The sequence below is a fragment of the Apodemus sylvaticus genome, chromosome 14 (genome assembly GCF_947179515.1).
Source record: "Apodemus sylvaticus chromosome 14, mApoSyl1.1, whole genome shotgun sequence".
Classification (NCBI taxonomy): Eukaryota; Metazoa; Chordata; class Mammalia; order Rodentia; family Muridae; genus Apodemus; species Apodemus sylvaticus.
Window position 1 is genome coordinate 86952137 of NC_067485.1, and position 16718 is coordinate 86968854.

General features: G+C 44.0%; 1 protein-coding gene and 1 non-coding gene across 2 annotated transcripts; one reads left to right on the forward strand and one right to left on the reverse strand.

The window, feature by feature from the left end:
* Positions 1 to 7441: 7441 nt before the first annotated feature.
* LOC127665313 (small nucleolar RNA SNORA17) lies at positions 7442 to 7574 on the reverse strand. Its single transcript, XR_007973363.1, has one exon. It is a non-coding gene; the product is annotated as a small nucleolar RNA SNORA17 (small nucleolar RNA).
* A 1120-nt stretch (positions 7575 to 8694) lies between these two features.
* On the forward strand, positions 8695 to 11207 carry LOC127664775 (isopentenyl-diphosphate delta-isomerase 2-like). The gene is made up of 4 exons (XM_052156940.1): positions 8695 to 8837; positions 9691 to 9783; positions 10223 to 10353; positions 10890 to 11207. Exons 1-4 carry the CDS (start codon positions 8696 to 8698, stop codon positions 11205 to 11207), a joined length of 684 nt encoding a protein of 227 aa, XP_052012900.1. The 5' UTR covers position 8695.
* Positions 11208 to 16718: the final 5511 nt, after the last annotated feature.

The window sequence follows — 16718 nt, forward strand, 5'->3', positions numbered from 1 at the left end:
ACACAAGGAGAATGTAGACAGGAAAAGCAAGATCAGCCTCAGGTACATAGTGAGTTTAAGGCCAGTCTTGTCTCAAAAAAAGAAAAAAAGAAAAAGAAAGCAAAAGCTAACAAGGAATATCTCTTATTTACTTGCTGAATCTGGCACCACACACCCTTAGGTAGGAAGTTAGGTCTAAAAATATAACTGCTGAAACAAAACAATAGCTTAGATGTTTAGTGGAACAATAAATGTTTGGTGCAAGAATGGGGCGGAGGTATATTTATAAGCCAAACATCACACAGATGGACGGCTTTGCAATGCAGTGGGAAAAATGAAATTACAAAAATTATTTAAAAATTAATTTTAACCTAGAATGGTGACACATGCCAGCAGTCCTAGGACTCCGGAAGAAAAACCCACAGTCTGCGCAGACTACACTGTGCATCCGAGGCCAATGTGGGCTGCATACCCAGGCACCAAACCAATATAGAAATTAGATAAACAGATGGCTGCTCTTTCAGATTACCTGGCTCCACTTCCTAGCACCCACACACTGGATCACAGCTGTCTATAACTCCGGTTCTAGGGGCCAACCTCCCTTTTGGCCTCTGCGGGCACTGAGCAATGAATGTACACATGCAGGCAAAACATCCACAAACATGAAATATAAATACATCTTAAAAAGAAATAAACAGACACCAAAAAGCCCCCCAAAAAGATAAAAGATGGGTGGAGAGACAGCTCAGTGTTAGAGCGCTTGTCTAACACACACAGATTCCTGGGCTCAGTTGTTAGAGCACTTGCCTAACACGCGTGGATTCCTGGGTTCTGTCCTGGGCTCTGCATAACTGTAAACCACAGCACATGAGAAGGAGGGACAAAAATAGCTGGAAAGTGTTTAAAAGTTGGCCCTCCTGTTGGAGGGGCTCATTTGTAGCATTTGATAATTGATTTTAAAAACCTACTGGGTGTAATATATTTGTCCATTAATTTTTATGAAGGTTTGAAGTAAAAGGGATAGAAACGAACTTAAGTCTGTGCGATCCTGTTACATACATATTCAAGTACCCCTCACCTGTCAGGGGCTTTGCCACCATCCAAATAAAAAGTCAAAAATAAGGGACCGAGTTTTTACATTTATTTGTCTAGTTAGCTAGCTAGCTAGTTAGTAACTTCATTACAAAGAAGGTCTCTGAAGCATAGGCCGGCATCAAACTATGTAGAGGAAGAAAACCTTGAATTTCTAAGCCTCCTGTCTCTACCTCCAAGTGCTAAGATTACAGGGGTCCACCACTATACCTGGTCTTCCCCAGTGCTGGGCACTGAACCCGGTATGTCATGCATGCTAGGCAATCACTTAGCCAACTGAACCATATACCCAACCCAAATAAAATAATTCTAAAAGAGATCATGAACAACAAAGGCAAGGACTCAAAATCCACCACAATGATGAGGTGTGGTGACTGCTGTGTTTCTGCAGTTAGACAAAGAATGATGACCCAAGAAAGCACAGCAGGAATCAGAAGGAAAAGCTGTCACCCTAAAGCACCTGGTGGGCTACTGCACATGGTTATGGGAGGTGTGGGTAGGGTCGCAGGGAGCCTGGTAGTTCTTTGTTGCTGACCTAGTCCAGGGTTCAGGGTAGGACTTGAGTCTGCGGAAGTTTTGGAAGGAACATGACATTAAGTTTGCAAGCGGTGAGCCTCTGTGACCCTGGGTCACCAGATTGGGAGATGAGATTTTTGGATTGTATCTCTCTCTCTCTCTCTCTCTCTCTCTCTCTCTCTCTCTCTCTCTCTCTCTCTTTCTCTCTCTCTCTGTTCTCTCTCTCCCTCTCTCTCCCTCTCTCCCTCTCTCTCTCTCTCTCTCTCTCTCTCTCTCTCTCTCTCTGTGTGTGTGTGTGTGTGTGTGTTGTGAAAGACTAGATTCGTGTTAAAGAACTTGTTAAAAGACAGAATCACAAACAAATTCAAGGAAATTGTTGATGATGGCAACTGTTTTGTTTTAAGGATCTTAGTTCTATCCAAAGTTCTAGAATCAGGCAACAGGTGACCTGTAGCGTAAAATATTTAAAAAGCAATCCAAGTTACTGCCAGCAAGGCATTGGCTGGACTCTGAAATCTCTCCATCCAGTTCACTATATTCCCGTGGCGGGCCGCTGCCAGGCTCGACCCTCGCTTCCAAATTCCTGTGGAAGGCTGGGGTGCCCTGCCATCTTACTTTTCTCTGGAACACAGCTGAGTCGCCTCATGAAAGAAAACACCACACGCTTAGTTTAGAATCAACGGGTAACACAATCGCGGGCACAGCAGCTAGCATCCTAATTTGCAAGCTATTCTAAGTTATAAATCCTCCGGTAGTGGATCCCAGTGGATCCGCCACCTGAACTGGGGGGGGGGGGGCTCCCCTACCTACAGTGTATCCTCCATCCTCTCTCCCGTCCAAAGGGCCTTCATTGTCCGCCCCTCTTCCTCTCTCCCACCTAGCAGTCCCGCCTACTCCTCGGTCCCTGCCATCTTTATTCATCAGGGGAAGGTTCTGCCACAGTGATCAACCCCTTCTGTGAAGCAGAATGAGTGTTTCCAGGAGCTGAGATTTGGAGATTGACAAGAACCAAGTAAACCAGAAGCAACACAAACTGGTCCTGTCCATTTTTAACTTTTCTTGATATAGATGAGGCCTTCATGTATATCTACATATACATACATATATACATAATATACACATGTACATCTACATGCAGTTCATAAAATTAATTGCACTTTCACTTTAACTGCAAATTTTGGCTCTAAAACAGTAGAGAGACTTTTACTTTCCAGAAAAAGAAGACACAAGAAATGGTGTGATGTGCAAATTCTCATTCAGTGAAACTTCACCCACCTGTCACATCCCAGCTCTTGCAATAAAAGCAGAATCTAGCAACAGGCTGAAGGGGAAGGAAGGTATTGATTGTTTTTGGAGAGATTTTAATTTTCCCTTTTGGGGGAGGGATACCTTTAGCTCGGGGCTAGGGAGAGATATGTTTAAAATCTTTTCTGGAGAGTCCCCGCATCCTCTGAAGTGTATGGAGTCACCTCAGAACCCCAGAAGGCCGTGTAGTGCTTACACGAGTGAGGGCATCACGTATCAGAAACTGGAGGAAAGCACGCCACACTCATGTGTGTCCTGAGTGAGCAGGGCAGGGGCGACCATAGTGGCTGTCCCAGACACTTTTGCACTGCATCTTGCTTTTAAATTTACTTCGTTTTCTTTTTTTCTATTTGAACTAATTATCATATTTGATACAAAAAGCATTCCCTCGTTGCTGTGTTTTTCTCTGTTTCTCCATTCTAATAACACAGAACTAGTGATTCAAACTCATAACCTGTTTTTGTATTTTGTTATCTTGGTTTTAAATATAATCAAGACTTTTTTCCTCTTGGACAGTTCAGCAGTGGTGCTTGTAGCTAACTGTCTCTTGCTACTTTGTGGGTTTTCTCCCATCTTTCTTCATCCTTTTTCTTTTGCCTTTTCAACCCCCTAACACTAAATAGAAAAGGGAAAGGGGAATCAGGGGAAAGGAAAGAGATCCCTGAATAAAGTTAGGGATTAGAAAGCGGTGACATTATTATTGGAGTACCTCCTGCTGGTTAGGTATGCTGAGTCCTTTGGGCCAGTTTGATCTTTGCCATCAGGATATCTAATGTCTTCTTGTTGTTTCTTTTTTGAACACAACTACTTAACAAGCCAAGACCAACAGCAACCAACCAACAAACAGCAACCAACCAACAAACAGCAACCAACCAACAAACAAACCACCAAAAACCAACCAAAAACCTACTGTGCTGTACTCTTTTAAATTCCAAACACCGCACAGTCACAGAAACCATCTGCAACTGGAAAAAAGTCACACCCCCGCCAGAGCATGAGACAAATCATGGTCAGCTGCTGCAGTCAGTCCAAAGCTGCCCCACATCTAGGATCATGTAGGTGCCCTACACCTCGGATCGAAATGAAAATGTGTTCTCGTAATAGTTCTGTATTTTTCAAAGAAACTCCAAAATGGCCACTACAGAGGCCTTTTCAGGCCTCAGAGATTTCACAAAAGATCAACTATGCTGGCATATTTAAATATGTGGATTCCAGGAGTAAAATTGCACACCCATTATTGTTAATCATCATGTTACACTGATGCATGAGGCAAGCACACCCTCCACCAGTCTCCGGTGGGATAAGACTGTTTTGTCTCTCAGCCAAATGTGAAGAGATCTTCAAACGGAACACCCACTTGTGTAACTGCATATATGGGACAGCTGCAGGTGAGGCGGCCTGTCTCCATTCACCTCCAGCTTCCAGAGGCTGCACAAGACTCGACAAGACTCGTCCGTCGTCAGAGGTGAGAGCAAGCCTAGGTCTGTCTGTGCCTAGCTGTGTGGTTGTAGTTCAGAGCTTTGTTATCAGCGCTGTGTGTATCTCCGGACCCAGGCACTCTTGTCTCCTGACTTCTATAGCATATTCACCTTGTATTAGGTTGGGTTGTGGTGGAGCAGGCCTTTAACCCCAACATTCACTCAAGAGGCAGAAGCACGAGGTTCTCTGGGTCTGAGGACGCCCAGGGCTATACAGAGAAACCCTGTCTCTTCTTTAAAAAAAAAAAATCACCTTCTATTAGGAGTTGACTTGCACCGGGCTTGCTGGAATATTCGTTTATATATTTGGCAGTTCTGAGGATTGGTCCCAGGGCCTTGCTCATGTCAAAGAGGACTCTACCACTGGACTATATCCCCAACCCCTGAACTTCTGATTTCTCCACTTTTTTATTTCATTACTCCTACATAGTCGCTGACTCCTTTTGATAATAAGGCAAGTATCATATGACAGATAATTAATTTAAAAAAGATAATAAAAAGAAGACACAGACATGGCATACCAACTTCTTATCAAAGACTAAATAGTCAGCCTGATACATATCACTAACACCAAATGAACTGAGCAGATTAGATTTAGAAATATATGTGTATAGATATGTGTGTGCGTGTATATATATGTGCGTGTATGTATATATATATGTGTGTGTGTATATATGTGTGTATGTATATATATGTGTGTGTGTATATGTGTGTGTGTATATATATGTGTGTATATATGTGTATATATGTGTGTATATGTGTGTATGTGTATATATGTGTGTGTATATATGTGTGTGTGTATATATGTATGTATATATGTATATGTGAATATATATGTATATATTCATATATTCATGTAGCAATGATATAAAATAGAGGCCATAAAATTGAAAGAAAACAAGAAAAGATTTATGAGAGGGCAGGGGGTCAGGGAAGGAAAGGAAAATGTTGTAAATATGATCTCAAAAGTAAATGATTATACAAGAGGATGTGTATAACTTATTTTTTATTTTACAGGAGCCCATAATTGAGAAACTGAATATTTAAAGAGACAGTAGTTTTAGAGAGACTTTGACATTTGAGAGAAAATTTAGACTTTGATAGGTACTTTGAATGTCTTTTTTTTTTTTTTTTTTTTTTGGTTTTGGTTTTTTGGTTTTTTGGTTTTTTTTTTTTTTTTTTTGGTTTTGGTTTTTTGGTTTTTTGGTTTTTTGGTTTTTTGGATTTGTTTTTTTCAAGACAGGGTTTCTCTGTATATCTCTGGCTATCCTGGAACTCACTCTGTAGACCAGGCTGGCCTCGAACTCAGAAATCTGCCTGCCTCTGCCTCCCAAAGTGCTGGGATCACTGGCGTGTGCCACCACCACCAGGCTACTTTGAATGTCTTAAAGAGTGTGAATGTTTTAAAGTGTTTGAATTTTTAAAACCTTTAAAGCTGAAATGTACTTTGTATTGTTATATTTAATATTGATGTGACACCTTGGGGACAATGGAAAAAGAAAAGGCTGTAGTTCAAGAGTGATGTGTGTATCAAGGAGCCAAGGAGTCAAATTGTTCGAGTTGTATTTTCTGGGTTTTTTTTTTTTTTTTTTTTTTTTTTTTTTTTTTTGCGTTGCTTTGTTTTGTTTTTTGTCAACTTGACATAAACTAAAGTCATTTTTTTCTTTTTTGTTTTTTGGGGTTTTTTTTGTTTTGTTTTTTGTTTTTTGTTTGTTTGTTTTGTTTTGTTTTGTTTTTTCTTTTTGAGACAGGGTTTCTCTGTGGAGTCCTAGCTGTCCTGGAACTCACTCTGTAGACCAGGCTGGCCTCGAACTCAGAAATCCGCCTGCCTCTGCCTCCCACGTGCTGGGATTACAGGCATGTGCCACTACGCCCTGCATTTTTTCCTTTTTTTAAGAGTCATTTTTTAAAACTTTTTGTTGGTTCTCTGTAATTTCCCATCATACACCCCAGTCCCACTCATCTTCCTCGTTCCTTGTACCCAACCCCTACCCTTACAACCTTCCCCCAAACAGAGAAAAAATATCTCATTGTGGAAGTTGTCTTGTGTCACAGGGTGCCCCACAGTACACACTTTTGTCCACACTTCTTTGCTTGTAAATGTTCATTGCAATCAGTCATTGGTCTGATAAGAGGCCTCAATTTCTGTTACTCTGTTAATAGTGGAACCTCACTGGGACTCAGATATATAGTAGGAATTATATATTCTATCTAGCTTATATAAAACACACAGGGTCCTGGTATTTAATCCACAAGCCCTGTAGCCTTGGCCCCTTCATTCATTCCAGAAGTTCACTGATGGGGTAGATGTTAGTTAGGGTGGGACAATTCAAAGCCCTGGAGCTAGAACTGAGAGGATCTAAGCTGGTCAGTCTGATGACTCTCTCACTCTCATGCCCTCGGAGTGGCTCACTGCAGCCCCACCCCTCAACTCCAACCCCCCCCCCTCTCCTCAACCTCTAAAACCCGGGCCACCTCAACTCTGCTGCCCTGGCAAGGTACAGGGTCCACTCTCCTGAGTGCTGCAGCTGGCTAGGGGTGGGGTCAGCTCGCCTGCTCTTATGCCCCCAGGGAACAGCTCTCACATAATGCCTGGGTGAGGTGATGTTACCCCCAGTGGCAGCACAGGCCAGGACCCCACCATGGTCCCAGGCAGCATTCAGATCAGGCTGTTCCTCACCACCCTGGAGTCTCTCTAGTTCTGCTTCTCTTCATTATGCCCACATTCTTCTGTTTCTCTTTCTCTTCCATTTCTCCATCACTTGCTCCTCTTGGTGGTGTCTGGGACCTCTGTGTGTCTAGAGTCATCTCAGGAGTGCTATGTACATTTCATGGATTATGGCTCTAGGCTGGTGACATCTTGGGCATGGTCAGCACCACCTAGCCTGTGTGGCATCAGACTGGTGGTCATCTCAGGCTAGCTCATCCGATGGTCCTCTCAGGCCTAAGTGGTTCCTCCCAAAGCTCTATCTAGGGTTCAGTCCCAGGCAGGGCACTTCTAGTCTCAGGCATATTATCAGTCCTGGGGGCCCACCCAGTCTTGCCTGGCTGGTGGTCATCGGAGACTCGACCTTTTCAGGCTACTAATTATTCAGATGTTCCTAGGTCAGAACACTGAGCATAGATGGAGCCTTTCTCCTCTCTGCCACCTAGTGATGTACATGTGCCTCAGTAGCCACTTAAGAGTCATTCTTTAAAGAGAGACTTGTCAGCTGAGACAATGCCTCCATAAGATTGGCTAATACTCCTGAGATGTGGTGGCACTCACCTTTAATCCCAGTACCTGAGAGGCAGAGGCAGGTGGATCTCTGTAAATTCAAGGCCAGACTTGTTTACAAAGTGAGTTCCGGGACATCCAGGGCTATGCACTGATAAACACTGTTTGGGGGTAGGGGGAGGAGAAGGAGGAGAAGAAAAAGAAAAAAGAAGAAGAGGAAGAAGAAGAAGAAGAAGAAGAAGAAGAAGAAGAAGAAGAAGAAGAAGAAGAAGAAGAAGAAGAAGAAGAAGAAGAAGAAGAAGAAGAAGAACAAGAACAAGAAGAACAAGAAGAAGAACAAGAACAACAAGAACAACAAGAAGAAGAACAAGAACAACAAGAACAAGAACAACAAGAACAAGAACAAAGGAACAAGAACAAAAAGAACAAGAAGAAGAACAAGAACAACAAGAAGAACAAGAACAAGAACAACAAGAAGAACAAGAACAACAAGAAGAACAAGAACAACAAGAAGAACAAGAACAAGAAATAGAAATAGAACAAGAAGAAGAACAAGAAGAACAAGAAGAACAAGAACAAAAACAAAAACGGGAGAAGAGAAGATTGGCTTATAAGCAAGTCTGTCAGACACTTTCTTGATTAACAATTAATGTGGGAGAAGTCAGCCCAGAGTAGATACTGAGAACCCCGTGTAGGTGATCCAGGGTTGTATGAGAAAACAGGCTGAGTAAGGCATGAGGAGAAATCTAGGAAGCAGCACCCCTCCATGACCTCATCTTCAATTCCTATCTTTGAGTTCCTGCCCCATTTCCTGCACTGACATTCCTCAGTGATTAAGTATGATCTGAATATTGTAAGCTGCAATGCCTACTCCTCACCATCACAACAAACAGCTTCATTTCAGGAGACCGTTCTTTCCACACAGGGATTTAAAAACCAGTGAGGAACAAACTTCAGCACACACTTTCTGATCACTAAAGCCTCATCCTTCCACATAATCGTTACGCCTTGGTTTCTGTGCACTGTCTGCTGCTGATATTGGAGGGGCTTGCCCATCTCTTTCCCTTGTGTTTTCTGTTTGTAGATGAGTCCATTCATGCTCACAGGTATGTTCCAGGCAAGCAAAACTCACCTTGATGAGCTCCAGACAAAACGTCTGGAGGAGATGTGCATTGTCATTGACAAGCAGGATCAGATCATTGGGGCTGACACCAAGAAGAACTGCCACCTCATGGAAAACATCGACAAGGGTGAGCAGAGAGGGGGCTGCCATCTGCAGGCCTGGTGCCTTCAGCCACTCCCTGAACCAGGCAGTGTGGGCAGGCAGCTGTCCAGAGTGTGCTGCTGGGGCTGCTGACTCGATGAGGTTAACACTTACATCAGCAGACTGGGTGATGCAGACTGTGACTGCTGCCTTGCAATGGGTTGGGAAAGTCAGACCCTGTAGCCAAGCTGGGGATACAGCAGCACACTTTTAGTCCTAGTGTAGAAGCAGGGGCGACTTACCTCTGTGAATTCAAAGCCAGCCTGTCTATATGGTCAGGCCCGTCAGGTCTATATAGTGAGACCTGTCTCCAGGAAAAGGACATGGTGGGAGGCACCCCATTGTGAGCCCTCTCAGTGCCTCATGTGTCACCACCTCCAGGCATAAGCAATGACTCTGTGCTACTGGGTCATCCATATGCCTGTGCAGTGTGGCAAAAGCAGCTAGCAACATAGTTTCAAGTAACTAGAAATATAGTTTCAAACAGGTAGGAACATAGTTTCAAGCAGTTAGCAATTGTTTCAAGACTTTAGACTCACACAGTAGGGTCTCAGCCTACCTGGCAAGGCTTACTTTACTTCTTGGTTCTCTAGATTTTGTTTACAAGTGGAAGAAAACTGCAGTACTCACTTGTAGTCTTATTGTGGGCAAATAAATACCAAATCAGCAAATGCCAAATGACTGGCATAGATTCTATCCCAGCAAGGATCACCAGCCACTCCTGGTGTCACCGTCCTGAGCTAAGATGAGAATGAGAATGAGAATGAGAGAGAAGGTAATGGATATACAGACTCCATGCTGAATCCAGCCTGACCCTAACTCACACACTTGCTTTGCAGGCTTGTTACACCGAGGCTTCAGTGTGGTCCTCTTCAACATGCAAAACCAGCTCCTGGTCCAGCAGAGAGCAGATGCCAAGTACACGTTTCCTGGTGAGCCGGTTCCTGGTGAGCCGCCGAGCTCAACCTAGGGAGCGCTGGAGCGCTGGAGTCTAACTTAGGGTTTGGGAGCCTCAGAGGAAAGATTAGTGAGAAAACCCATCTGAAAATCCACCCTGCCCCACGTGTGTGTGTGTGTGTGTGTGTGTGTGTGTGTGTGTGAGAGAGAGAGAGAGAGAGAGAGGAGAGAGAGAGAGAGAGAGAGAGCTCATCAGCCCACTCCAACTGAAGATACAAGGACAGTAAATTACAAGCCTTTTGTACCCAGAATTAAGCTGTGGAATTTTACACTCTAATATTTGCATACAGAAGAATTGATATTGATAAGTCTGAGGTGAACATCCTTTCTATACCACATATGACCAGGAAGGAAATCTCCCCTATCCAGTAAGAGAATGCTCTCACTAAAGCAGCATGTTGTACTCTGCCCCAGGACATTTTACAGATTCCTGTTCTAGCCACCCTTTGTATGTGCCTGATGAGCTGGAGGAGGAGGATGCTGTGGGAGTGAGGAGGGCAGCCCTGAGGCGCCTGCAGGCTGAGCTGGGCGTCCCCCAGGACCAGGTACCCACTCACTCCAGCATGGGGCTCAGTGAACCTTGTCATCTGCTCGGGGGGTCTGTTTAATGGGTATAGTGTCACATGACAGTGCTGCCAAGTTTCATCCATCAAAGTCCTGACTCAGGCAGTGGCTGTGGGGCTAACATGGCTTCTGTCTTGTATAGGAAACAGCTTTCCTGTGGAAGTGCCCAAGCTTGGTCCACAGGACAGGCTATAAAACAAATCACTGTATTGAAGCTGTTTTTCTTTTCATTCTCAAAAGAAACCTTTCACATACCTACATATCCTAATGCTCAGAGCTGTGTTTGGCCTCATGTCCTGTTTACATGTGGTCTTTATTGTGAATGAAAACTGAAGCTGTTGTTGCCAGGAATTGTGCCCTCTTCTATGTGATCTACCCCAGTTAAGCTTAAGTGCTTCCTAGGCACTCTGTGTAAAGGGCTGAGGAACGGAATGAACCGTTCTGTTCTGTTTTGTATTCTAATCTAGATTTTTGGTTTATCTATTACTAAATTAATACTGTATCAACTTTGACACAGATTTCCATAAAGGACATAATTTTTATGACCCGAATCTACCACAAGAGTCCTTTTGATGACATCTGGGGAGACCATGAGATTGGCTACCTTCTGTTGGTGAGGAAAGACCTTATGCTAAACCCGGATAGCAGGGAAGTGAGAAGCTATCGCTACATGAGCCAGGAGGAGGTGCAGGAGCTGCTGGACAGGGGGGCCCGAGGAGAAGAGAAAATCACGCCATGGTTCAGAACCATTGTAGAAGACTTCCTGTTCCCTTGGTGGCCTCATTTAGAGGATGTGTCTCCATTTGTGGAGCCTGATAAGATATACGGACTGTGAGTCATGAGACAGACAGTTTATAGGACAGGTCTTCTCCACCCCAGAATGGGAATAGCGTGCATAAAGGTGAGGCCAGATACAGAAGTGAGGGCTAAAATCCTTCAGTCACCAGGCCCAGCTAAAATCCAACCTGAGAGTTTCAACTAATTGTTCCCTTGATTCTTCTATCTCTTAAAAAGTTTTCAACTACAGTCTATAGAAATATCACTTTCCTTCCTAAAAGTTCTCTGTGGTGCATCCGTTCTCCTGTAGTCTCACGTACAGCAGAGGCTCAGACAAGGACCACTGCTGTCCTCTCTCTGCCTGTCATGTCCGTCCCTTGCAGCTGCAGAATCCCCTCCTGAGGATGTACGGTACATGGCGATAACAACATACACAAGAACTAGCTGGACAGGGGTGGTGCACACCTTTAGTCCCAGCACTTGAGAGGCAGAGGTAGACAGATCTCTGGGTTTGAGGTCAGCCTGGTCTATATAGCGAGTTCCAGAACAACCTGAGCTACACAGAAAAATTCTGTCTCAAAAAGCAAATAAATAAATAGGTAGATAGATAGTACATAGCTACAATAAAGTAAAAAGAGACAGAAGTTTACATTTGTACTTGGGTTCATTAACTTCACAGAAGCTCTCACCCAACTGGTGAACTAAACAGTGGAATTACAGTTGCTTTCTCTTCTATTTGTGCATTCCTTAGTAGTGATTTACACAGAAAATATGAGTGTTTTGTACAAATATAATAGAAATTAAAACTTTCATTTTCTTCAAAATTTTTTTGCAAATATTTTTTGGTGAATATTTTTGGCAAAATGCTATGCCTACATTATAAAAACAATTAATATCTATTCCAAACTATCTTTTAATTCACAAATATCATGGAAACACTGAAGGCAAATACTTGAGTCATCGGACTGTTAGTTGGTCTTCTAGAACTGTGAATAATACCTGGGAAATAAACTTAAAAAAGGAAAAAGAATTCTTTGGGTTTATTGTATCAAAGTCTCAACATGGGGTTATGTGGCTCAATTCTTTTAGGCCTAAGGTAAGACAGAAACCAGTAAGGCAGAAGCTGGAGATAAGAATGCTACATACCTCACAGCAGAAAGAAAACAGAGAGGTAGAGACAACGGTCATGTTGGCAAGGAAGCAGAGAGACGCACAGAGAGCAATATGTCCTTCACAGGCTAACCCACCTAGGTCCCACATCCTTAGAGCCAATTAACTATGAAGATTTGTCCGCTGTTGCTACATCAGAGCCCTGATGATCTAATCACCTGAACTATCTACCGTCACTCCTGCATTGGGGTCAACACTTAAACACATGAATTTGGGGGACATTTCCAAACTAATAACAATCAGATGAAAAAGAAAAAGAAAACAGCTATTTTGACTACTCTATTTTTTTCTTTGACTAATGAGAAAACTAATTTCTTGTTACTACATAAATTGCTTGTTAAATCCTTTGCCGTTTGCTACTGTATTGCGTTAGGTCATTTTCTCAGCAATTAATAAAAACCAAGTACAAATTACCTAATCCTTCACTGAGTATTCTCTGGCCTACGGTCCTGGGGTGATGGTTCCAATAACAAAATCACAGGATTTCAAGGTAGAACTAGTCAGTTGGAGAGGAGGGCTTCTGCCATTAGGATCTCTCCTCTGTCATTTCCTGACTTGTATCTTACCAAGTTTAGACTCAGTGCATGTGACGTGTTGACGCTCCTGGCAGAGTCGAGGATTATCCCTGCTCATCATCACTGACCTTTCCTGGTTTATTTCACACTGTGGTGTTTCTCCCAACAACCTCCCAGCACATTGGTGGAGAGCACAGATTCCAAGTACATTCCAAGGAGGAGTGTAGAACCCACAACATTTATAGGGTTGGCCAATGTTAAAGAGTGTAGCTAGTATATTTACTTTCCCAAGCAAGCAGCTCTAGTTCACACTTTGATAGGAACAGGCCCCACTGTGAGGGGGGGAATGTGATTCAGTCAACAAAATGCTTGCCTTGCAAGTCTGAAGACCTGGGTTTGATCCTCAGAACTTGTCTACAAGTGTAAGGTACAGGACCAGGTGAGAAGGCTTTAATGCTAAAAAAGCACTTGTGAGTCAAACCTGGCAGCTGAGTTCAATCCCTCCCCACGGGATTCGTACCACTCCCCATGGTAATAATCAATGAAATCCACTCTCTATAATCAATCACAGTACTGAGGCAAAGGCAGGAATATCCCTGGAGCTTCCGGGTTACTTGGTGTAGCCTGACTGATGAGACTCTGAGAGATCCCGCTCACAGGAGTTGGCTGGTGCTGGTGAAGAAACACCCACCTTTCTGTGGTTTCTCTTGTACGCATACAATCCCTACATGCACCTGAACACGTGAACCTGCACAGGTACACACACACACACACACACACACACACACACACACACACGCTGAGCCACTAAGCCCCAGAATGGAACCCAAGCAGATTCCTTCAGCTCAGCAAGGCCTTTGCTGACAACACCCTGCCCCAAATCCTTCCAAGGGTTTTGTTTTCCCCAAGAAGGCTTGGCCCTTCACCTTGCAACTACAAGTTTGCATTGCAAACAAGCTTGCACATAATCCTGCTGGTTCAAGGACTGATCTTTGAAAAGGAAAGAGTAGTGAAGTGCCTATGCAGTCACAGGGCAACTCATTTAACCCAGAGCTCATGCTGTTCTTAGAGTGGAACAATACATATATCCTACTTTGGGTTTTTACTGTTGCAGTGAAACACCATAACCAAAGCAACTCGGGGAGCAAAGGGTTTGTCTGGCTTATGCTTCTGAACCACTGCTCATCACTGAAGGAAGCCAGGGCAGGAACTTGGAGACAGGAGCAGATGCCCAAGTCACGGAGGGGCACTGCTTATGGTTTGCTCTTCATGACTGGCTCGGCCTGCTTCCTTGTATACCCAGTACCACCAGTCCGGGCGTGGTCCAACCCACAATGGTTGGGCCCTCCCCCTCAATCAGTAGTTTTAAAAATGCCCTACAGATCTTATCAGCTCATTTTCTCTGTGGAAGCTTCTTCTTCTCCAATGATTGGAGCTTTGTCAAGCTCACAGAATGCTAAACAGTACAACATACAAAATGTTTTTACTTTTCCTACAAATATGTTCCATTTTTAGCAAATAGTGGAGGATTACAGAATGCTATGTGTGTATATATAACTGAGTATAAAATAAAAGCAAGGAAGTAAAGAACCAAGAGTATAACTGCCAGGCAATCTGGAGTCTCTAGTTAAATTCAAGATCTACAACCCCCCAATGCTTTAGTACATACATCCATTCAATATATATTTATTGTTAGTAGAGTCACGCAGCGATAATGAACCACTGCCAACCTTAATATTTAAATGTGATCCTGTTAGGGGCAGGAGAATGGGGGAGATGGTTCGGCAGTTGAGAGTGCTTTGCTCACTCCTCCTCCAGAGGATCTCAGCTTAGTTCCCAGCACCCACCCATATGGTAGCTCAAAACCTTAGCAACACCAGGTCTAGGGATCTGATGCCTCTTCTGACCTCTCCCTGCTCCTGCATGCATATGGTGTGTGCACATGTGTGTGAATGCATACACCACACATACACACACACACACACACACACACACCTAAAACAAAATAAACACCTTTAAAAATGTGAACTGTCTTGGTGTGACCTTCAGAGTAACTCACTCCATCGGGTCAATACAGAGTTTTCAATGGCTGTGTAACTACAGCCCATTTTATTTACCCAATAATTTGGCTAAGTGGCAAACTAATCAGTACATCTAGACTGACTAGCTGTACATGAGTTCACTAAGATGCATGGTGTTTGGAACTGAAAAAATTCTTGGTTTTATTGGTGAGTTCATTGCAATAATGTGACGTTTAAAAGTAATGTGTGTGTGTGTGTGTGTGTGTGTGTGTGTGTGTGTATAACTAAAGCCTTGATTCCTTCTATATTGAATATATATTTAAAATCTTTACATTTCAGCTGAGGTTATAAAGATGTCCAATGAATAAAACTTAGAAGAGCCTGAATATTTTTCATCAATTCAATATAAATAAGAAAAAATTTCAAGCCTTGTAGATTCTTTAACAAAATTGTGGATTTTTTTTGTAGCAACTTCCATCATAGTGTTAACTGTAAATTTGCTTCTTTGACTCTAAAATAGTAGAGACCCATGTATTTATTTTCTAGAGGAAGAAGACAGATCACTTTCAAAATGGTGTGGTGTACAAACACCTATTTGGTGAAACTTCCTTCATCTGCCATATCCCAGGTGTTGGAAGAAAAGCTAAATCCAGAGGTTGGAGGATAGGGAGGAGATGGGTTGGGGTCGGGGGCCCACCCTAGTTCAGACCTAGAGGGAGGTACGCTAAGACTTGGCGGAAGAGCCTGCTACATTTTCTAAAGTGTGAGTGTGAGAAGGCTGCATGGAGACAAGTAGATCCACGTGTGAGGGTGCACAGGATACCAGGGAGAGGGACATGGAGATGCCCGTCCCTACAGGGAGAGGGACGTGGAGATGCCCGCGTCCCTACAGGGAGAGGGACGTGGAGATGCCCGCGTCCCTACAGGGAGAGGGACGTGGAGATGCACGCGTCCCCACAGGGAGAGGGACGTGGAGATGCCCGTCCCCACAGGGAGAGGGACGTGGAGATGCCCGCGTCCCCACAGGGAGAGGGACGTGGAGATGCCCGCGTCCCTACAGGGAGAGGGACGTGGAGATGCACGCGTCCCCACAGGGAGAGGGACGTGGAGATGCCCGTCCCCACAGGGAGAGGGACGTGGAGATGCCCGCGTCCCCACAGGGAGAGGGACGTGGAGATGCCCGCGTCCCCACAGGGAGAGGGACGTGGAGATGCCCGCGTCCCCACAGGGAGAGGGACGTGAGGATGCCCGCGTCCCCACAGGGAGAGGGACGTGGAGATGCCCGTCCCCACAGGGAGAGGGACGTGGAGATGCCCGCGTCCCCACAGGGAGAGGGACGTGGAGATGCCCGCGTCCCCACAGGGAGAGGGACGTGGAGATGCCCGCGTCCCCACAGGGAGAGGGACGTGGAGATGCCCGTCCCTAGCCAGAGTGTGATGGAATGGGGGTGGGGAGGTGGCCTCCACATAGTCTCTACTCCAGACACTGAAGCTCCTGCTTTTAGTTTTAAAATTTGTTTGTAGTTTTACTTTGTTCTACTTGGCTGACTGTACATTTGAGATAAAAAGCATTCTGACATTACTATGGACTTCTCTTTTTCTAGACATACAAATCTACCCAACTCAACCTGCCACCTCAGCTTTTTTTATATTATTTATTTTTATGTTCTTTTGGGTTTTAATGCAATCAAGGCTCTTGAATAATTTTATAGTGACAGGCCTCTGAGATTTCACAGATAAACTATACTGGAATATTTAATGCATGGATTCCATGAAAAAAGATTGCAATACTTGTCATTTTTATTCATTCTGTGTTGATGTATGAGGCAAGCCCACCCTCCATCAGTCTCCAATGGGATAAGAC